Source organism: Electrona antarctica, assembly GCF_951216825.1.
Source record: "Electrona antarctica genome assembly, chromosome: 4".
NCBI classification, from domain to species: domain Eukaryota; kingdom Metazoa; phylum Chordata; class Actinopteri; order Myctophiformes; family Myctophidae; genus Electrona; species Electrona antarctica.
Window position 1 is genome coordinate 18772868 of NC_136809.1, and position 24511 is coordinate 18797378.

The 24511-nt window shown below is 42.1% G+C and overlaps 1 protein-coding gene across 1 annotated transcript in view; it reads right to left on the reverse strand.

The window, feature by feature from the left end:
• usp43a (ubiquitin specific peptidase 43a) overlaps positions 1-24511 on the reverse strand; it is a gene marked incomplete at its 3' end in the record, with an annotated part of 100651 nt that overhangs the window by 70980 nt on the left and 5160 nt on the right. Inside the window, exon 2 of the mRNA XM_079498765.1 lies at positions 12711-12869. Coding sequence (XP_079354891.1) covers positions 12711-12869 — 159 coding nt within the window. The remainder of the gene's footprint in view (positions 1-12710; positions 12870-24511) is intronic.

Consider the following 24511-nt stretch of genomic DNA (forward strand, 5'->3'; position numbering starts at 1 on the left):
TTCATGTCAAGGACCCCAAGACTTTATGTAATTGGCCGCCGACCCCCATCAGAAAATATATTGTTCCAGGGACCCCCCCCCCCAAAAAGCAAATGAGTTAAACTCGTTCGCTGTGAAAGATTAAATATATTCAAATATTTGCACACGTTTTCACGATTTTTCAACAGCAAAAATAATGGTTAATGTGGTTGACCGCTAAAGTGACACAGATGCATTCCAGGTCTTAATAGGTTCATGTTCTCATTTCACATTGATGGCGGTACTGTACGTCCTGAACTGTCTTTTGATGAGACACTGCTTGAAAAGAATCTCAAGCAGAATGAATGAATCACAGGCTGTAATGCTGCCCGTGTGGTATAGGCGATAAACCCTCTGTGATAATGCTGACCGTTGGCCAGAGGCTTCAGGAGGTTGACAGGTCCACAAATACATTGTAGGCTTTTTATTTACCTTAAAGTGCAGTGCAAATACATACTTGGCACCCTCCAATCTAGTCAGTCATCTTAGGAGTTAGGACTGACCAATGTACTGAGTGTGGTCCTGCTCGCTCTCTCTCTCTCTCTCTCTCTCTCTCTCTCTCTCTCTCTCTCTCTCTCTCTCTCTCTCTCTCTCTCTCTCTCTCTCTCTCACTATCTCAGGATTCAGCCAAACCCGCCACAATCTGGCAATTGCTATGGCGATGGTAGCAGGGCCAAAACAAAGACGGAGGAGGAAAATAAGCAGCAGGGATCCTGGCGAGGCTCTGGCCACCAAATCTGTCTGGACAGCATAGATCTGGAACCTCTAGACTTTTATCTATCTCTCTCTCTCTCTCTCTCTCTCTCTCTCACACACACACACACACACACACACACACACACACACACACACACACACACACACACACACACACACACACACACACACACACACACACACACACACACACACACACACACACACACACACACACACACACACACACACACACACACACACACACACACACACACAGACTGGCTCCATAGAGAGCCAGTGCCAGTAAAATGCAATAGAAGATCGAGAAAACGTGACGCAAATCTTTGAATATATATTCTTTAACATATTTTCAGATGGGGGTCCGCGGCCAATTACATTTTTTTAGTTCCTTGACATGAAAAAGTTTGAGAACCACTGATATAGAAACATAGTATTTTCAGAAAACTGTAATGATTTGGAAGACATTTGTAGAATCTGGTCTCAGGTCTAAATGGGTTCAAACTAGCTCTGTAGCTCGATAACAACAGCCCCGGTTGAAAGTGACAATGGATGACAGTACAGTGACAAACAGGTGAGTGGAACAGGTAAGACCACATGACAGTCATCAAGCTGGTCCCTCATGTCTACAACACCAGGAACACATGACCTTAGGCTTATACCAGTGGTGGAAAGCAACTAAGTATTTATTTATCAAGTACTGTACTTACAGTAAGTACAATTTTGAGGAGGAGATACTGAACAATGGCCCTAGAGGCCTGCCCTTTCTTTCTTTCTTTCTTTCTTTTTACCAGAATTAGTGGAACGAAAGCGTCACACATTGAGCCTGTTGAACAATTTTCACTCCTGCATACCGGTTGAACAGGCTAGGTTCTCAATAGTAAACAAAGACCAGTGCTGGAAAAAAGTCACACTCACATTTCAGTATCAGTACTTCAATATGGAACTCTTCTGTAAAAGTCAGGAATTCAAAATTGACTTGAGTTAAAGTACAAAAGTATCGGCATCAAAATGTACTTAAAGTACCAAAAGTTAAACTACTGATTATATACCTCAAATTATGTATATATGTTATATAACCTCCAAATTGTACTTAAGTACAGTACTTAAGTAAATGTACTAAGTTACTTTCCACCACTGGTGAACACTGATTACATAAAAACCAAACAATTATCAGTTGGAAACAGACGATGCAAAGAGAGAGAGAGGGGTGGGGGGGGTAAGCTTGGCTTACAGATGAGGTTTCTGAGCTACCTGTCAGACCCAGGGTGTAATTAACTCCCAACTTAATTAGCCCACTCTTAAGAGCAAACAGAAGATCTCAACCCCATTTCACCTGAGGCCTATCATCTCATGATCATAAAACCATGTAAATTCCGTACAGGGATACTACAGGGATGTTAAAACAGAAGTGGAGGTGGACTGTAATCGAGTCAACATGTTTTTCTGGGGCATAAAATCTGGGGCAGGTAAACTTTCAAATGAGCATTGCACCTATAGGTACTTGGTTGTCAAGAGATCTTTCCAACAAACACTGTGTGTGTGTGTGTGTGTGTGTGTGTGTGTGTGTGTGTGTGTGTGTGTGTGTGTGCGTGCGTGCGTGCGTGCGTGCGTGCGTGCGTGCGTGCGTGCGTGCGTGCGTGCGTGCGTGCGTGCGTGCATGCATGCGTGCGTGCGTTGCTCAACAGTGTCACCTTACAGTAGGTCACCCAGTAGGTCACCCAGCAGTATTGCCGTATTACGGACATACATACATGGAGACATACTGTAGGGACACACATTGCTGTTCATTGGAGCGGTTAGGCACCACTTACTGCACATATACAGTATAAGTGCAATGATTGCAATAGATTTGAGCACATAGAATCTCTCTAACTCTCTCTCTCTAACATACACATACAATTGCGTTGGTTGTTGTGCATTCCCATGGATGACCTCCCCTTTCAATCCACTCTAAAAAAAAAGAGTCTGTCTGTCTTTTTCTTTTATTTCTTTTTGAGGGGAGTTAGCCTCTCTGATACATGGTTTTGGAAGAATACCAGCCAAGTCTATGATGTAAATCATTTGCCAGCCAAGTCTATGAACTTTAATGTTTGTTTAGGGCAGTAAAGGATGACGTACTGTAAGACGTCATGTGGCCGATATAAATACACATTACTGGCAGGCATCCTCTCCTCCCAGAACATGTCGTTGTCTCTTTTGATTCATTGCTTTCAATACATTTTCGAAGTGAAGAGGAAAATGGGTCTGAGAGAAATGTAGACAGAAGGAATGGGAGCATTAGCTTTGCACAAGGCAGAGAGAGGTGAGCAGGGGAACCTTTCAGAGGTACTTATGAGCTACACGTTGATGGCTTCAATTCAGCACATGGCACAAAGGAAAGAGGCTACCTGTAGAAGAGAGGCACATTCATCCATAGAGCCCAGAATCTGCACTCATACAATTATCCCAATGCAACATCTCCAAAGCAAAAAAATAATCCAATTTAACACACACACACACACACACACACACACACACACACACACACTGTACACCTGTTTCATACCAAAATGGTGTTATATAGCTGTTAAGCTATTTTTGCACTAATCTGTGACATTTGGTTGAAAAAAAGAGAGCTCAAGCTCAAATGTTTAACCAGACATATGTCTGTTGCTGATTATATATTTATTTAATTATTATTTTTGAGTGGTGCAAACCACTCCAACAACCAGCTTTGTCTGTATCTATGTTTGTATGTGTGTACCTGTACGTGTGTGTACCTGTACGTGGGACCCAAAAAAATGAGCATGGTTACTATGGTCACTGACATTACGTCAGACCACAGCTGATCAGGATATATAAGACCTTGCACCACTCAGTTCACATGGGTGTGATTTTTTTAATAAACAAAACAACTTTCACAACTGCTTCATAAGAACAACGTACATAAAAGATTAGCAGATTTCTTTGTCATGCATACTGTAAATCATCAACCATAGTCTCTTACAGTAATGGCTTTCGCTTTCATTTCCTTGTAGAGACAAGATCACAATGCTGTGCAATGTGTATAGTTGCTAATTATGCGTGTAATTTTAATTGCATTATTTTTCTTTTGGACAACGTAAGGCAATGGACAATTTACAGTAGGCTTGGGTCTAAACAGACAACATCAAGCTACACTAATCCAAGACGATGGCCATCGAGTTCGAGACAGCTTCGTTCTCAAGTCATGTCCCACGGCACACGCAAGCTCAAATGACTCCAAGTAGGGGCGCCCGCTGGCCAAGTGGTCCAGGCGCATGCCACATATAGGCTTTGGCCTGACAGCACGTCGCGTGTTCGAGTCCCGTTCATGAAGACCTTTGCTGCATGTCTCTCCCCTTCTCTCTCTCCCTCTTTCTTTCCTGTCTATCTCCATTTGATACTATCAATAACGGCAGAAAAGCAAAAAAAGAAAAGAAAAAAATGACTCCAAGTATTATGCAAAGGATGATAGCTGCTGTTATCAGACTGACAAACAGACTGACAAACAGACTGACAAACAGACTGCAAAAAAGCTTCTTCCCCCGAACAATCAGATACATGAACGAACTGATAAGAACCAAAGCGAAACCGGGCAAAGGAAAACGCTAGCCCCCACCCCTTGCCCTCCTCTTGCACTATCATGATCAATTTTTGCACCTTTCTAATCTAGATTTGCTGTATATATGGAGCATAGCCTCAATTGCACCTTCTTAAACTAAATTGTATTGTGGAACTTCTTGTGAAGCTGTTCACAAAACGTTTACCTAACTTTGCTACTACAGGGAAAACATGCACATGTACTGTACATATTTTACACTTATTTTTGAGTGGTGCAACCACTCCCTTACGGAGCTATGTGTGTGTGTGTGGGTGGCTGTCTGGTTGGGTGGGTGCGTCTGAGCACGAAAACAGCATGGTTGTTTTTCACCACCTGCGCAACCTAACACACACACAAACACACACGCACATATTAACTGTATATATGATGATTTCAGGTGTGCCAGTACAGTACAGTGACAGTACAGTAGAGGGTACAGTAGAGGGACCCCCACACGGTAACTCTGTCATTTCTCAACCGTTTCGGATGCGGGGCGGCTCGCCGGAATAATACAAGTACGCTATATAATACAAGAGAATGTCAGCTTGGCACGCACGACACTAACCTTTACCATGTCTATGCTCGGATGTGGAATAGATATACACGTTTCGCACATGCGCACTGCTGTTCACTTCCTCGTTCATGGGTCCATTAGAATTGCTCATAACTCTAAATCTCTAAGTCTTCATTTCTGACTTCAGGAAGCATCCTGTTTGGAATATAAACGCTTCTAGACTAGAGACTTTAGGTCTTTATAATCTTCACTAACTAGAGCAAAACTACCGTAACTAAGAGAGATGGGCAGAAAGATATATATTTTTAGACATGTACCACAAAACTTAAACGAGTTGGCATTTCCTGGTTTTAACTCTAGAGACGCAAATTACCATAATAATCTCACGGCAAAGAGCCTTGAATTTAGTTATTGGCTAATGAATTTAGAATGAGTATTCTATTTGCTTGGAAAAGGCACTGAATATCAAAAGCTTGAATAAAAAAGCAGATAGTGTAGTAATAGAGGGGGATGAGTTGGCCTTGGTCTACATTGCCCAGATTGGGGGTTTTATCTTAAAATGTTCATTTTCAGAAACACCACTCTAAGAGACACCTTCTATTCCATGGACCATTATCAAATATTATTGTGTATAAAATGGTTACGAATGTGGGTACATGGACGTGGCACGTATGTGAACTGTGGATTGACCACTCCAACGCAAGCCAACCCAAAAATGACATTATTTCACCCTCCCACAGCATCAAAGATTTCACTTCATTTTGTAAATGCTTTGTAAAAAGCCCCCCTCTCTCTCTCTCTCTCTCTCGGAATTCGTGGCATCTTAGAAATGTGACTTAATCAGATGTATGGCCTAGTGTTTGGTGGTGCAGACAGTGACAAGAGTCCTTTGATGTAACCTGTGTGAGGGCGAGAGCAGGGGAGGCAGATAAATGGCACTTGTTAATCCCGACATAGCTCACACTCATTCCTTATTGTGGTGATGATCACAATGATTGGCTTTTTAGGGTTCATCCACAGTACAATCCATTCATTGTTTCATTGTTGTATAGCTATTACGAATACTTAAAGCCAAAGTGCAGTAACTACGTTTTTGGACACACCGACTCATTTGTGAATCCCAAAGGTCAAATTAGCCTTTGTGATTTTGGGGGATAAACAACCGTAATGATAGAATAATCGCAAAGAAAACAGCCAACGGTTGCGGCCACAAAGCAGAATGCCACAGCCCATCCATTTCCTTTCATTCAGGCCGCATAAAAACACACCACGCTGCGTACGAGTGCTGCCAATGATCTCTTTAGCATAAAACCACTGGGGAGGCCGACTGTGGCAGCAACGCATTAGCACTCTGATGACTGACAAAGGCAGCGGAGTATCTTAGATCAAGGACCCCTCACATTTCACCTGCCACGCCACCTGAAAGCAGGATTCATCTTCACTGACATTTACTCGCTGCCCCCATCCACCCCCACCCAGTCATTCACCCGCACCCCCAGAGAGTGTCAGGCGAGCTCACGCGTGGAGCTATCAATTGCGCTATTTCTGCCCCCGTCGATAAGAGGACTCGCTCACGTCTTCACCACATCCACAGACCGAATTTCCTAGTCTAAGCAGTTTGCTTCAGGGCCATGTTTTTTTTCTCTCTCCCTCTCTCTGTCCAACTCTCCCAGGGCAGAAAGGCCGACCATTATCGACATTTAAAACAGAATAATGCATATATAATGCTCTCGTACTGGTTTTTGCATTGGCAGACCTTGTAATCCCACTACTGTCCATGGGGTGAGGCTTTTAAAACCATTTGGCTCATAAGCTCAACCGTGGGAGGCCGTCTAAATGTAACTGCCCCCCGTGTACTCAATCCATGCGTCCGCCTGGGAAATGTATGCCGTTCTTTGAAGGTTTGGTGTGTTGAGTTATTTCAGCTTGTGCATAACAGATATAACAGATATAAGATAGTTTAGCTAATACTGTGGGTGGAACTGCTGAAGCCTGAGGGAGCAATGAAATGTTACAATTTGAGTATTTAACTCCAGTCTTTGATATTTTATGTATAATGTATCATGGCCTGTTGGTATATGTGGTTATGGTTGACATTACTGGGTCAAAAGAAACTTTCTCGCACTTGCAGCTACTATATTTTTGTATCTTATTTGATTCCCCCAGCAAACAAAAAACAACTATATTTGTATAAAACGTTTTACGCTGACATTTCTGTTATTCTCCAGTTATCCAAGCAGGAACACAGCTAATTAATTAACCCATAAAAATCACAAAAGCATCTGTCTCCTTTTAGATGTCTTTAGCTTGTATATCTTTATAATTTATAATATTTATATATAAGGGGCCCCTCGAACAAAATATTGCGAGATGGGGGTCGACAAAAAGGTTTGAGCACCACTGATGCTCAGCATAGGTTTTTCAGTAAACTGTTGGGATTCAGAAGATATAGAATCGGCCTCGGGTCTTAACGGCTTAAGTAAGAGGTGAATAAAGCAAGTGGACAAAGGTCCCATTAGAAGAGGATAATTCCTTTGCTGCTGGGCTGCCCCGGTGTGTGTGTTCACAGGCTCCTGTTACATAATACGATACCTTGGTTAAAGTTCTTTGGCTGGTTGCACTGATTTTGACCAAAGGTATGCTGCTCAGACACATAGTCTATCTAGATGAATACTGCCCAGTCAGTTAAGAATACAACGTTACGGTATCTTGTGTAAACATAGACCACATAAAGGCATGCAGCTCACATTTTTGTGCTAAGTAGAAGAGAGGCTGTTGCCTTTCATTCCCAATAAAGCTACCAAGTTTACAACAGTGCAAGGTTCAAACATGGGTTCTGTGGAGTTGTTTTGGTGGGTTTCCTGGTGTGTTTAGGTGGACTCTACCCTGCCTGATGGCCCCAGGTTCCCTCCTGAACAGTTATATTGCACATGAACAGGAGCCAAATGACACGATTTTTGTAACCCATATTGTCTAGTGCAGTGGTTCCCAAAGTGGGGTCCGGGGACCCCTAGGGGTCCTTGAGGGAGTTCCAGGGGGTCTCCAGCTAAATGATAGTTAGGAACCAAATGGACCCTTATGGGTCTATAACTCAGAGAGTGTACAAATTTGTACACTCTCAGAGTTAAATTAACTTTGATTTTACAATATACATCGGGGTCCCAGAGTTAGAAATGCCATTAAATAGGAGATCGTAGCCTAATTCAGGTCAAACCGGGGGCCCTTAATGAAAATGGTTGAAAATCACTGCTAGAGCCGTAAAAATCTTCTCTTATGGGGGGTCCTTAGCATATATTTTCTAATGGGTCCGCAGGCTAAGTCCTTGACATGAAAAAGTTTGGGAACCACTGGTCTAGAGAGCAAGGACTGACCTCATGTTTCCTTCAATGCATGAGGAGTCCGAGCCGCTTCTTTTCACCTGACAGGGGGAGCTTCCCGGTTGGCGCGTGGAAAGAACAAGTTATTCCAACCAGTCCCTTTCCCCTCCATCAGGCCAGGGGGAGGCAGACCAGGATTACTGCATGTTTTTGATGGGCGCTAGCCCCTCCTATATACAGGTTTAATGTTTGTTTTTCCTTAAACAAACATTAAAACGCCATTGACATGGACAGAGTTTAATGTTTTTTTGTCACTAACACAAACATTAAATGCCATTAACAATGAACAGAGTTTAATATTTGTTTTGTCCATGTTTGTTTTGTCTGATAATTATGTCATAAAAGATGAATATATAGCGCCCCTCACTCATTTTTTCCCCTAAGGGACACGGGGAGAACATGCAAAGTCCACACAGAAAGGCCCTTTTGTCAACCCCACTTAGGGTATGGGCGGTGATGACACGGAGGAGAGAACATGCCCTTAGCGCCCCCAGCATCCCCAGCGGGAATCAAACCCAGGACGACAGCGCTACCGACTGTGCCCAGGAGAAACTTAGATCACTTAAATAGCTTTGCATTGTATGTATTGTTTAAGGATAAGGACCAGCATTGACTACAACTGAACTCTTGGCATTGGCATTACTGTTGAACATGTTCTGCCATTTGTTATGTTTTGGAAAAGCAGATTTAGCTATATTTTAGTAAACCCACCTTTGGTAAACCCACCTTAAAATGATCTGCGTTTCTGGCTGATAATTGATTATCCAATTTGAAGATTACGTCATATGGCAGCCACCTCTATGGGTTTGAATTTGTTTGTTTAGAGCACTTATGGTGTAATTCGTCTATGGACTTTAATGTTTGTTTAGAGCACTACATGACGAGAGCACTACATGACAACATAAGACATCATGTGGCCTATATAAATACGTCTTGTAACAAGAATAAAGTAAGAATAAACAGTACAACTGTGGAAAAAGCTTCACGAGAAACAAAAAGTTAAACAGGACCGGAGAATTCATAGAGGAAAGAAAGGAGCCAGAATGGAACAAAGGAAAGGAACAGTATACCACTGTGTAACTCTCAGAGTTACACATACACACATATACGGGGCCATTTGAAACCCACTCAAGGACACTTTGGTGGAGTGATAATTACTGGTATTTCGCTTATAGGCTGTGTTGCTGGAAGGGAATTTACTAGCGTTTAATATCATTAAATCTGGTAGCAGTCTTTCTATTACTTTTTGTAATTAAGGATAATAATAATAATAATAATAAACATTAATATTCAAGGGCAGACAGTTCACTTTCAATGGCTCTATGCACACACTAACTCTTCCTACTTCCGGGCCCCTTCCCTACTCCCTTACTGATTATACTAATTAAGGGCAGGCCCTGTTCCATTTAGTGTACAGTAGTTCTCAAACTTTTTAATTTCAAGGACCCCTATACCTCTGAGAGTGTACAAACTCTCAGAGTTACACACCCTTACGGGGCCATTTGGAACCCACTCAAGGACACTTTGAGACCCACTGGTGTAGCAGAGGGTTTCCAGTGAGGCAACATGCCATTCACCATCTAATTACCATCATTACAATCACCATCATTAAAAAAGACATTTAGCCACATGCCCGAATGCCCCCTGCCCCCTTAAAAGAAATCGCTAAAATTACTATAACGAAAGAAAGCAGCAAATCTTTTACTTTCTCTGTAATAACAACCTAAAACATAAAAAGAAAAAAAAGTCCTTTAAGCACTCCCCTTCCTGCCTCTCCAACTACCCATCAGTGAATCTTTCCCCTCTGATCTTTGACTGAAACCTAGGCGACGACCTCCCTCTGTGAGACTGAAAGCTGCATCATTTTTAACCCGCCGGCGATCACTAGGTTGCACTTCCGATCCTTTCTTAGCTAAACCGCTGTGACACGGCGTGCGTGTCTGTTTGTGAATTCACATATATACATGTTTATGCATGAGTGCTTTCAGGGACATGAATTCAATTTACAGAGGGGTGGAAGAGAATTTCAGGAGAGGAAATGAAAAGTTGTTCGTTCATGGTGGCAAAAGGCTAGTATAGGCTTTAATCTTTCTTCTTCTTCTATGCTCGTGTGCAATAGTGCCAGTATGGGCTCCTTGGTTCCTTATAGTATGAAAGTGCCCCAGCCATAAGCTGTTTCTGTGGCTAAAGGCTACCTCCATTAGTATTGTTGTCAAACACAGGTATCTTATTTCTGCTATTGTATGATACTAATTGGTTGCTCCTATTTTCTTTATGTGCACTTTTGAAGCAGATGTATATCTCTCTTACCTGTATCTGTCATGTGTTTTTTACTGCAGTGCAGCGAAGAAAACATAATTTCTCTCTTGCAGGATTAAAAAAAGTCTGTCTGTCTGCCTGTCTGCATCACTGGCTAACTTGAAAGATAACAGTAGAAAAAGACAGAAAGACAGACAAAAGTGAGAGGGAGAGACAAGTAACAGACAGACTGCCCACCTCTTCCAAAGCACAAAAGGTTTTACTTCATATCTGGCCTACAGCGACTGTGCCACAACAGTGACTCGTGGCTCAGTCCACCTAATGGAACCTACTTTTAGATAACGGAGAAATGGAAGAGATTTAGACGCATTGACTGTTTGTTTGACTGAAGCAAAATAGTCTATAGAGTGCAAAGCTATTTATTCAATTCAGGTTAAATAAGGCCAGACAGGGATCATTAGTATTACGTCTGCATTCCTGAGCTGTTAGCAGAATCCTCTGATAATGAGGTCTGCTCATTAAGACTGTTACATTGATGGCTGACCTTGAATCGCTATAAGCCTGCTAGGCAGTTAATGAAAGACAGTATCAGGGCTCTTTGTTGATACAGACAAAAATATTTCTATACTTGAACTTGACTTAAGATGCAAAAAAAATCCTTCTTATAATAAGGTTTTCACTGGGAGTGCGTAACACATGCGGAGGAACAAGCTATGACTTCAATTCCGCTCAGTGCTCAACAGGCCAACCTGTATGAGTCGTTATTGGAGAGATAGACTCTGAGGAGCTGCGCACTCGCTGCACAGAGCCCCACAACGTGAGCACCGCAAAGCCCATATACTTAATTAGCCTTAAGTGATGCAAACGCTTTGAGAAGCTTTTGTAAGAAACCATTTAGCATATCTGAATAATTCCACTTCACTTCTCTGGGTTGTCTTGTTTTCTTTAGTTTTGTCATAATCTGACTATGATGACATAACATTAACATACAATCAATGGCATTGGTTGTTCCATCAATGCCTTACAAGGCTCAATCCTCTGTCCCCTCCTATTGTCCATCTTCATCAATGACGATGACCTGCTCGAAGTGTGCGAGTTATGTTTAGGGTTTGAGGTAGGTTGTCGTTCTAATGACAGTCGGACTAATAGTATGTCAAAACTAAAGCCTACGTACCCAGCCTGAACCGGGATCTCCAACAAATAACCATCCGGGGAGACCAATGGAAGACCACCTTTGAACTATCAAAGTGCAAGTTCATGACACTCTGAAGAAAGATGATTCAGTCCCAGCTGAGCCTGCAATTCAATGGACACCGGCTGACCACCACAAATGAGCTTGACATCCTGGGCGTCAAAATAGACCACAAGCTGTCTTGGTCAAAACACCTGACCAAAATCTAGTAGCCAGTAAACTCACCACAGAGAGCCGAGCAACTGTTTACAAGCTACAGGTCTGTAGTGTCATGGAGTACGCCTCACTCAGCTGGATGAGTGCTCCACTACTTGACAATATTCAGAGGAAGGCCCTTGAAATAATTGGAGTTGACCAGGACACTGCCAGTACAACACTCATCATCAGCCTTAGTCACACATTGCTGCCGCTACAGTCCTGTACAAAATGTACACCCCCCCACATGCTCCCTCCACCATATGTCAGACGGTGAAACACCCACCTATGCACAGCTACACCAGAACATGCTCTCATCCATTTTGTTGAAATGGGATAAATAATTCTCTAGTAAAGTCAGTGCCAAGTATCAATGAGCCCACTAACTTGCTGGCTGCGAGGGTACCATTTGGTAGTAAAGTAAAACAAAATGTGTGTCATTTAGTAGCGGCAAAGTCTGTGGATTCAGCGTTGTCTTTATTTGTACCTTTCCTCTTGTCTATGAACCGTACAGGAAGGGCAGTATGCCCATCAGAGGCTTGTGAGAACAGCAGTTGGAACAGTCAGTGAGTGTATTGACTCATCATTCCCCTTTCCTCATTCTACAAATCTATTAGCTGAAAATAGTTGACCTTCAAGCTCACAACGTGCAATGTGAGCTTGTCGATCTGCAATACCCAGAATAGGGACGCTGGGGTTAAAATCTATGTATGTAAGGTTGTTTTTGTTTGCTCTTTAGCTGCCATTAAACTGTACCCAGTTTGATGTGAATTAAATGTCAGATTATGTTATATATAATATAACATATATTCCATATATTTGTGGAGGACCTACCTTGATAGTGGGTTTGGTCTTGCTGCTGCTGCTGCTGTTGTTGTCGTTAGGAGTGAGGTTGGCGTCTTCGTGAACCTTGTCCAAGAGCCAAAGAAGAAACTCCAGAGCATCATGCTGAGAATTGCCCCGGAACTGAGAGCCATACTTGGAAACTATACTCTGAGGAGTGAAAAAATAAATACAAATAAATTCATTTAGGATATAAATTGGGTTGTGATACATGATCACAAGGCCAGTGGTTCCCAACTCTGGTCCTTGGGACTAGGGCTGTCACAATTATGGCTTTTTACTTGACGATGACTTGTCTCTTAAGAAAATTCTGTCGTTGAACATTGGAACAGTATGAATAATAATAATTACATTTCTGTTTGGCATTTAGGCTTCGTAAACAAAAGGTGCACAGGGCAGATATGACAAATAACTTACATAATTTCATAAATTCATACAAGCTCAAGTCTGAGTGAAAACGTGGTCGATCGTTTTGAGCTCGTAGAGATCGGCTATTTCCACTTTTGCAAATTGCAAACACTAAATGGCAAATATGGAAAATGGAAATAATTATGACGATTATGCAAAAAATAATTGTGATTATTTCAAATAACTGCGATTAATCTATTATGTTGTGACAGGCCTACATGGGACCCTGAGTACTGCTGGTATTCCACTCTAACTAGTTTTGTATTAGACAGTTGGAATTACAAGGACACCGGACTAATGTAATCAACATGGATGGAAAAGCAGGAGAGCCCTATGGCTCCGTAAGACTGGAGCTCTGCCTGAGAATCATTGATGTGAAAAGTTATTTACACTTTCAATTGAATTGGTGCACTTGACTTGGAGACGTACTGCTCTATAGGATGCAGGATGTGAATGATTACGAATACAATCCTTGTCTTTGTGTTATTCGTATTTATCTGTTATGTGTGAAAGAACAATTCCTGTGTGTACACACAGTGGCTAATAAAAGGTATCTGAATCTGAATCTTAGGAATATCATAGTTAGAGAGATATGTTATAGAAAGATTATAGAATGATGAGCCTATTTGAAAATAAGGGGTTAAGGCCGATTCAGACTGGGAGCGACGTGTCTGCACATGAGGGGCGTATAGGGACGTAGAACGTAGCGTGAAAGAAACCTGACTGAAAACTGAAAAGCCACAACTTCTCCACGCGTCCAAAATAATCAAGGTGCATAAATCGTGAAAAGGCCTTTATACTCCATGAGGTGAAGACCCTTTTATCTACATAGTAAGTACAGGGCATGCAGGTTTATCACATGTCCTCATGTTTGTTTAAAGACATGTAAAATGTCTTTTCATCTTGTCAGCCGAAAATGAGAAGGAACTTGACAACATCAGACTAGGAGCGCACATTTCAATATCATGGAGGCTGATATATCTGATATAAGCCAATTATTATTGGTTAATGAGAGGTAATTAACTCTCATTGGTGGTGATATTTAATTTGTTAAATAATTCTATATTCTGAGCTCTTTAGTAAAAACTAAAATGAACCAATCAGGAGAGAGAACTGATAGAGGATATTGGAAGTTATATATAGAGGAAATTGGAAGTTATGAAACAAAACAATGAGCAGACAAAATTGGAACTGGAACACTAGCTGATCCATGGGTCTCCTCGTTGTGTCCTCAGCCTGACCTGAAAATGGACTTTCTGTTTATTAAAGAGCTGCTGAGTCGGGGAGACCCCTGTTACTGAACAAACACTCTGCAATGATTACTATCTGAACATGGACAGAGATTTAACTTTTTAACAAAAACATGTTGTACATATTGACCTAATTTATACGATATAGCGCATGAACTTTTGTTCAACTTTGACCCCTCTGTCATATGGAACTATTTTTTTTGTGTCCAGTGTCACTACGCCAGCAGCAGCACAAAGAATTGTTCCATGTGACTGTTGTGACAGAGGGGTCAAAGTTGCACTATATGGTAGAAATAGGTCAACAATACAAATGACACTAGTTTTGTGGATTCATTCATTTTTAATGCGTGGGCCCCAGACGTCCACCAAATGACAGGAACTACTTAATATTCACCAAAACCAGACCAGGACTCCCACCACTTGACGCAGGCAATCAATTAATACCTTTGCAACCACTATATTTATGGCAAGTATTTCCTACAGTTTTTAAGTCCAAAAATCGGAACTAACCCTTTAAAGTGTAAAACTGGATTTCTGTTCACACAGAGAAGTAGAGACGGTGACAAAAAATGTGTTCACAAAATAAACAATGCACGTTACACTACGGATGAATAATTTGTCAATCTCTATAGTCATCATCTCCCTCGGTCTCCCTCTTCCTCTGGGTACTGCTGTGACTGACAGCCACCGAACCACATCATACCGCCCGTATCTAAAAATAAACGGAGGTGGGAGGCCTCCCCTGTACCTGACTGAGCCCACTAATGAGCTCCATCACAATGAGAGCGAGAGAGTGAAGGACTTGGAGAGTAGTGATGGAGGAGGGACAGAGACATGGACGCAGTGTTGTTTTTTATGTCGTTGTAGTCATACACTGACACCACGGCGCGTAATCAGCGCCTCAAACTGTGACTCCGCCCACCCCCGGGGGAAGTTGTGATTTGCTCTCGTTTACTGCAATGCAATTTGCGGCATTTTAAAAACAATATTGAGCAGAGTAGCGATTATCAAACGTATTTGCAATGCCATACGTTGAAAGATCTGTTGCCCGTGGACAAGGCACGCTACCTCCGCAAGTTAGATAGCATCGGCATAGATGTTTGTCCGTATGTGATTAGGGATTGGACCAAGTTGCATTGGCAGCCATAGAAAATTCTTACCCCAGGCTAAAACCGGATGTGACGTTTTTGGGCGTTCCTGTCTAGCGTGGTGTCAGTGTATAGTCTTTTGAGGAAAACAAAAACATGTTTTAGTTTTAGTCATATTTTACTCATCTGAAATGTATCAGTGTCGGTCTCAATATCGGCTAAATATCATGATATTTTAGTCACCTAAATGTACAGTTGGTTTTGTGGACAAAAAAATATTTTGATGGCGTAATGCCTGATTTTACACTTGGTTGCATGCTGAAAATAGAGATTGTAGATCTTCTATTTTCAGAGAGCTACACCTGAGTGCTACCAAAAATAAAATTACTTGTCTTTTAGTTCTACTGGATCTCTTCCCCACTAGTCCCTCCCAAACATTTTAGTCTAGTTTTTATTTGTCTACGAAATTGACAATGCATTTAGTCATAGTTTTAGTCATCATAGCTTAGTTTTCGTTTAGTTTTTGTCAGTGAAATAGGGTAGGTCGACAGAGACATGGATGGAGAGGAAGGATGATTGCACATGGTACTGAGAAAGAGCATGGGAAGCAGGGAGGGAGGAGGGAGTGACACAGAGAGATGTTGGCTGAGTTTCAACTGACCCTCAAACACTCCTCTGTCTTCCTATCAAAGGACGCGGTGGCAGAAAGGAAAGGAGAGAAAACCCAGCCAGGCAGCGGGGCTTTTTCTGAGCCACCGAGCAGAGCAAGAGAAACACACACACAAACACGCACACAGGCACGCAGGCACACACGCACACAGGCATGCAGGCACACAGGCACGCACACACACACACACACACACACACACACACACACACACACACACACACACACACACACACACACACACACACACACACACACACACACACACACAGAGGTGGAGATAGACAGAGACAGAGTTGCCAAGGTTGCGATGGACACGGCTGTGTGGGAAAGGAAACCTGATGACATCACTGACAGGCCAAAGAGGTTACGACTTCATTAGCATGAGAGAGAGAGAGATGCCCTGCTTATAGGCCTGTCTGTCGCAATAATTACATAATCGTGTAATTGCAATAATTTGAGATAATCGCAATTATTTTTGCGTAATCGTCAATCGTTTCCATGTTAAAAAATGTCCATACATTTTCAAACATTTTTCAAAAATAGCAGAAATAGCAGATCTAGAAGCTCAACTATTCCCGCTATGTTGTATTTTTGTTAAGAACAAATTATTAATAAATATGTCAGTGATTTGTTTGTAGGCCTATAAGTTATTTGTCAAATCCGCCCTGTGCAATTTGTGATTACGAAGCCTTAAAGGCAAACAGAAATACAAATTATAATGTTCTGATGTTCAATGCAAAAAAAACACAATTAATCGCAATTATTTGTGTGACAATTAATCGTCAACTTAAATTTGTAATCGTGACAGCCCTAACCCTGCTGTCCTCATCTCTCCTCTGTCTCTGTTCTCTCTCTCTGTCTCTCTCTCTGTCTCTCTCTCTCTCTCTGCCTCTCTCTCTCTCTCTCTCTGTCTCTCTCTCTCTCATATATTATCTCCCTCACTGCACTTTCCTTGTCTTTGCAATTCAGCGACGTATGTACTTGTGTGTGCGTGCTTGCGTGTGTATGTGCATCTGCGTGCACGCGTGTGTGTGTGTGTGTGTGTGTGTGTGTGTGTGTGTGTGTGTGTGTGTGTGTGTGTGTGTGTGTGTGTGTGTGGCACGCATGCCATGTGTGTGTAGTATGTGTACCACAGCTTGAGACAGAAGACTATATTTGCTCATCCTTTCGTCGTATCTTGTTTGCGCTTACTTTATGCTGTGTGTTTGGGACTGTATCCATGGTGAAATACACCAGATTGTCTCAGTGACAGATTCAAGTGATGGGAGCAAATCAGCATGGAAGAGCTTCAGTATCAGCCTCCATGGGGGTGGGGGGGGGGGGTAGAACAACAGAAGGGGAGAGAGAAAACAATCTGTGAAATGAAGAATGAAAAGCTAACAGCGAGAGAGAGAGAGAGAGAGAGAGAGAGAGAGAGAGAGAGAATAGCATCCAGAGTAGACCCTTCTCGACAGGGGAGCACTAACAGGTCAAGTGAAACGCTGTCTTGCAAACACTTGATGTGTTCATGGTTGACCTGACCAAGGTCCTGGGTGGGGTTTTGTTTAACATCTAGAGTTAGTTAAGATAAGCAGTGGTGAAAGTAACTAAGTACATTTACTTAAGTAGGCTACTGTACTCAAGTACAATTTTGTAGCCTACTTTACTTGAGTATTTCCAATTTCCAATACTTTTACTTCTGCTCCACCACATCTCGGATTCAATTATATATATTTTAAAACTTTAGTTAAAAGTTACTTTGCAGATTTGTATTATAATTCATACAAAACATACATTAACCACTTCAGCCCTATATAAATCACATTGTGATCTTGTAAATCAGCTAGTCAAAAGATTTTTATACATTTGAAAAAATGTGAAATGGGACATTCTGCATAATGAGTACTTTTACTTTTGTACTTTAAGTATATTTTGATAGCAGTACTTTTCAACTTTTTGAATTTACAGACTTTTACTTGTAACAGAGTATTTCTACATTGCCGTATTGATGCTTTTACGTAAGTAAAATATCTGAGTACTTTTTTCCACCACTGAGGATAAGTATTAAGGAGGAGGAGTGTAAGGGTCGACCAAAAGGCAAACTGGTGGTGAGACAGCAAGAATGACATCAATTAAAAAGAAGGCTTAGCCTGTTCAGCCTCCGTGGCAGCCATGAGGGTTCATGACCCCCCCCCCCCCAACTGTCAGTGGTAAGCAGGGCTGCGCTCTAGCAGTGACCGTCCCATGTCTGCTTGTAGTGTCCCAGATATGCTAACCTTGCTTCACCTCTGCCACCATCTCCCCATCCTCCTCTGTAAATAACAGCAGTGTAGAAGGAGCTGGCAGGGCAGGAATTCACCACAAACCATAAATCAGCCCCATGACCGTAATACCCTCCCGCTTCTTCCTCCAAATCCCATTTGTACCACCTCACCTCGCTGCCGGTCCAGCCTGCCTAGAATAAAAGGGCTTACGACAGACCGGAGGGTAATAGAGGGTATGCGCATGCTTAAAGTGAATGGCACATCGAGTGGCAAATCGAGTGGCAAAGCCACATGCAAAGTGAGTTTAACATTGTTTAACGTTGTTTAATGCAATCAGATAGGACTTCTCTGTTTGGATGCATGCGTTTCAAGGCCAGAAAATAGTTTTTTGCCAGTCAGTAGGCATTCCTGCATAACTTCCGGGTTTGATGATGATGTCACACGCATACCCTCTATACTGACAAATTAGGGAGTAGTGCTGCACGATTCTTGCTCAAATGTGATTCTCGATTTTGAGAATTGAGATCACGATTTTCACACGATAATTTTTTTTCTCCATTCAAATATTGTCTTTAGTCTGTCTCTAGTTGCTGACATTACTACATAAAAAATGTGGCACCTGGAGCAAACTACTGTGGCTTTAAACAGACAACATCAAAGTGCTTGACTTAAACCTCTCTTAAAGTCTCTCTCTTGTGGCAAAAACACAACTAAAATGAATTAGACAGCCAAAGTGCTGCACGATTCTTGCTCAATTTTTTTAAATGAGATTGCATAGGTGTCTGAATCTAGATCTCAACCTTTTTTCGATAAATTGTGCAGAACTAATAGGGAGGGCACAGCCTTTAGAAGTAAAGTATAACACACAATGTGGATACATGCAAGTGTGTAAGCACATGCTGTGTGTGCACACACATGCACAAGCGCACACACACACACACACACACACACACACACACACACACACACACACACACACACACACACACACACACACACACACACACACACACACACTCTCTCTCTCTCTCAAACACACACTCAATTCCTCCCACAGGTGTGGCCGGATGCAATCTATCATCACTGGCTGTTCCCATTTGCCGTTTCATTATTCAACTGTCTGGTGTCGTTGGCACGCCTTCAGCCGTCTGGTCTGACCACATGAAGCAGACATGGATCACTTATCATCATGTACTGTTCTGTATGTTCAGTGGTAGAAAAAGTACTCACATTCTACTCACAACGCATCACGCTGCAACGTGTTGTGAGCTTGTAGATCGGCTATTTTCAAGTGTACAATCAGTCATTATGACGGCATCAAGGCCCGCCAAAATACATTTTAGTAAACTGTAGATTTAGTTGACTAAAATCTTATCGACAGCTCTGCCAGAATAATCGACAGCTCTGCCGATTAATAATCGATTAATTGAACCCCCCCCAATATATATATGTTTTTTGTTTTGTTTTTTATCAATAGGCCTATCAGATAAAACGTTTAAGATTTTATATTATGCACATGCCATGGTCACATAACCATTATATGTTGAGTGCATGCTTTGATGGTTACATTTTTATAATCAGTTTTGATGAGTAAACCTTTGTGGAGATCTTCTCAGTTCTCATTATATGCTAGTTACTGCCATTCAAAATGAAATCCATTTGGATTTGGGGAGAAGTAGTTTCATAAGGGGCTGGTATGAAGTACTTGATATAAACAGAAAACGTTCAGTTCACTAGTCTACACTCTACTCTACAACTGCCTTCATCTGATTGTCTGTCTGGCAGGCACTTAACAAGCGGTCGTTAACTGTGTCTGTTAGAGAGAGGGGCAGAGAAGAGTGGCTTTGCTCAACTTGATTTATACTTATATTCTCCACTCTGATGAAGGTACATGTTCGATTTTTTTTTTTTGATTTTCGATTATGAAATATTAAAATCGATTTCGGAGACTCGGCGGCATCCCTACTAAAAATAGACTAACACTAAAACATTCCAGATTCCAGGTGACTAAAATGTAACTAAAACTATTCAAGAGACTATGACAAAAACTAAAATCAAAATTTGCTGTCAAAATCAACACTCCAGTCACCCCGGCGGCCCGGCCACTCCAGGTAAGATTCTTTAGTGATGCAATAGCAACAAACCAAAAGCAAACACCCATGTACCTCTTACACACACAGGAATGTCCTTTTCTCCCTTGCTTCCAGTGTTACTTGTGTGTGTGTGTGTGTGTGTGTGTGTGTGTGTGTGTGTGTGTGTGCGTGCGTGCGTGCGTGCGTGCGTGCGTGCGTGCGTGCGTGCGTGCGTGCGTGCGTGCGTGCGTGCGTGCGTGCGTGAGTGTGTGTGTCAGATCACACTGCAACACAGATTTGTGGGTGTTATGCGATGTGCGTGTGACGTCGTTAAAGTATAGCGTCGCACCAGAGATAGATTCACCAATGCAACACTGCTTACTTCCACTTCCCTGTCTCCTGAACTCCTCATATACCCTGACTTGATGGCAAATACACTACGCTATCATTTAATGTAAAAATAATCCTCAGGCCGACTCTTTCCACGGCATCCCAGCTGGCCATGCTGGAATCACCTCCAGGAGCATGAGTAATGGGCTGACAGACGGGTTGCCGTGTCTATAGGAATCACACTCTGTTGTGGTTTCCCTGAGAAGCAGCACAATTAAAAGGTAGCTCCACATGGCACCGACGTTGACCGCGGAAAGAGTTGGAACTCTATCCAACTCTGCCGACAACTCATTGTCGGCACGGCACTATCGACGGGTCGGGTTGGGACCTGGTCGCAGTGGCGTATGGCAGCTGCCATACCTTGGCTCCAGATGAAAAATAAAATGTACTTAAATACATCCATGAATGTCTCTTTGCCTATCTGTGTTGATTATTACATTACAGTAAAATAGCTACTAATTTGAACAAAACTATCGTTTTCACAAGGTATTATTATATTGCCCACAACATTATTGCCCCTATCTCAACAAATGGTATATTCCAAGAGCGAGGTTCAGATCAGCAGGTGCAACACATTGTTAATTAGCAAGCTGCAGTGGCGCGGCGCAATTTCAGGATTCTGTCGGTGTGGCAGAGAGAGCGCTGACTGAGACAGATTGTGTTTACACTTGTGTGCTGCTTGTACAGTAGGCTAAAATGAAAAGGGAGCCCTACAACTACATAACTTTTTTGGGAAAAAGACTGCGACTGCCCCAGCAGCAGCAGAAGAAGACAGTGACAGTGACAACTTGGCTGGTGACAAATGTTTTGTTTAGGTGCGGATACAGTACGTAGATTCTTTGAGTGAAACAAGCGACCAGGTCTATGAAAACAATCCCAAAAGAAGCGACCGGTTTCACCACTTGAGCCCTATTACATCAGCTATTTTCAAGAAGAATCTTGAAAACAAGCCCAAATAAGCAACTACACTTCAGCAATAAGCCCAAACTAAAGCAACCCACTACTATGAATATTTACAAAGCCCAAAGTCGCTTATAATAAGCAGACCTGGCAACAATGCAAACCAGCGCTGCAGGCTACTTTGCATGCGCAAAAACAATGTTTCATCGGCCGAATATTCTCTGTATGCTTTACAATATCAGAAAGGCTCCCTGCATTGCTCTATTGAAAAACAGTTGATACTCTTGAGGACTCACACACAGGACTGTAAATATGCTGTTGTGTGCAGAGCTGAGAAGTGTGTGTGTGCGTGCGTGCGTGCGTGGCAAGCGAATAAATGACATACTCTTCCCTTCACTAAGACAAAGTACAGAATTCCTCCCCAGACCCATTGCCATACATGATTGGGAGATTTTGTTGTCTTGCAGCCCAGGAGTGAAGATTGATTTATTCCCATACCTGCATACAGTATGTCACATTCAGGACATAAATCATGTGGCTGAATAATAAACGTGTGGAGAAGTACACTTAAATTGCTGTGCTTACATAGACATATTACAGACATGCTTGCTCATACATTTTATTTTATTGCTGTTTAACGCAACTGTGCAGATTGAATGGTTATTTTTTTTTCTTCCTGTTTCCTGTTTTGACACTGCTTCCAAAACAGATACGGGACAAGAAAAGTATTACACTGAATTAAATTAACATTTTTAGGTTAATTCAATACAGAGTATGATTACGATTAAAAATAGCCACACAACAAGCTTATCTAATCTAAAACCCTCACTTGCGTCAGAGACACAGTACTGTTTAGTGTTAAGCGACGGAACGTCTCATCCTTGCATCTGTTTCTCTGAGAAACGTCATGCCAAACAAAGGACCGGTTGAAATGAAATTTAGGTGCACAAATGTGCCAAGCAAAGTGTTGCACAGACCAGGTGGTACATGTCTCCCATCACGGCGTGTGCGTGCGTGCGTGCGTGTGAACAATGTGTACATCTACACCACTGAGTGTGAATGAGAGTGGTCCTTGAAACAGAGCAGAGATGGAAGAACACAAACAAAGCATCTGTCTCACTGCCCTGCCTTGCACTGCTGTCTGTCACACACTTCCTGCACGCCTCAGTCAAACCAGACATTTTAACCCATTAGAGGCAAATTCCGGATTAGCCGATTTCTTACCGTAAAATGACCGTAATTCCGGAATTGCCCTGAGGCCTGAGACTGATTCCACAAATGCCTTCTAAATCAGTAGTTCTCACACTTTTTTGTGCCAAGGACCACCAAATCGATTCCATTGTATTTGACCGCAGAACCGGCCCTCGTCTGATTTTTTTTGTCCAGAACGCCAGAAGGGAAGATTTGGGAATCATTCAAAACATTTTGTGACAAATTCCGAATAAATAATGTACCTTGACTTGAAAAGGGTTGAAAACCACTGCTCTAAAATGACAGAGATGCTTTACCAGCTTTAATGGGTTAAAACATCAGGCTTCTCCTTCCTGGTCGCATGGGACTAACTCAGTTTGGTTTCAAAGACCAGCAAAAGTGGAATTCAAGCACTGGGACTTAACTTCTTAGAATTAGTCTAATTTTTATATTAAATCATTTAGGTACAAATTGGCAACTTACTCAAGTGCTTTACATAGTACTTGGAGGTCTGTCTATGACAGGGGTTCTGAACCTGGGGGTCGTGAAAAATGGCCAAAGCATTTCCGGGGGTCGCCAGCAAAAGATGTTGAGAACCCTTGGTCTATAACAGCAGTGCTAGCTCTGCCACCATATTCATGACTCCAGAAATCTACATAATATGGGCATAAAAGGGACACAGTAGTCAGACAGACAGACAGACAGACAGACAGACAGACAGACATATTCCGGAAAAAACATGGATCTGACCATCTTCCCACTCAACCCATCACTCCCTCAGGTCCTCGGTATGCCTCGGTATGCCGACTTTGAAGTTGATCTGTCACTCACTCACTCACTCACTCACTCACTCACTCACTCACTCACTCACTCACTCACCAGGCTGTGTGACGCTGAGCATCTATTCTGTGCTGCATGTTCACGTCTGCCGTTTTACCTGGTCGCATAGAGTAGAAATAGTTTCAACTCTGGCCTTGTGATTTCAGCTGGGACAGGGGGAGAGGGGAGTTGCACCACTCAGTTCACACGGGTGTGATTTTAGGTAGTTGGGGGAATTACTATACTTATCAAGGGTTCAGGGTGCTTTACTGGCATGTTTGCACTCACATACAATACAGCTGCCGCAACATTGCAGGAAGTGAAATTATTTTACTCAAAGATGTAATCTAGTGTGAAAAGGGATCAAATAAATAAATAATTAAAAAAATGTCTTTAAATACAATCTACAATATTTATGATGAGAGCCAGGTATCACAAGAGAACAATAATGTTAATCAATAATGGTTTATGTCTAGTAAAGCCAAATATTAGCGTTACTTCAGACACAAAACCTGAAGGGCTCAACTGACATTATGTTCTAGGTCGGGCGGTTGAATTGGCTTTTATCTGTAGCCCAGCCATGATATGAATGTCATTTCTGTTTTACTTGGCCTTGGCTAGACAAACTGATTGGATTACACTCTAACTGTAATACCGTAGTAATTACATTCAAGCAACACTGATTTTGTTGCTTCAGTGTAAGAAATAGCATTCTACTAAAAAGGGTAGGCTATAGCACAAACTATTTCAGAGGGGCAGAT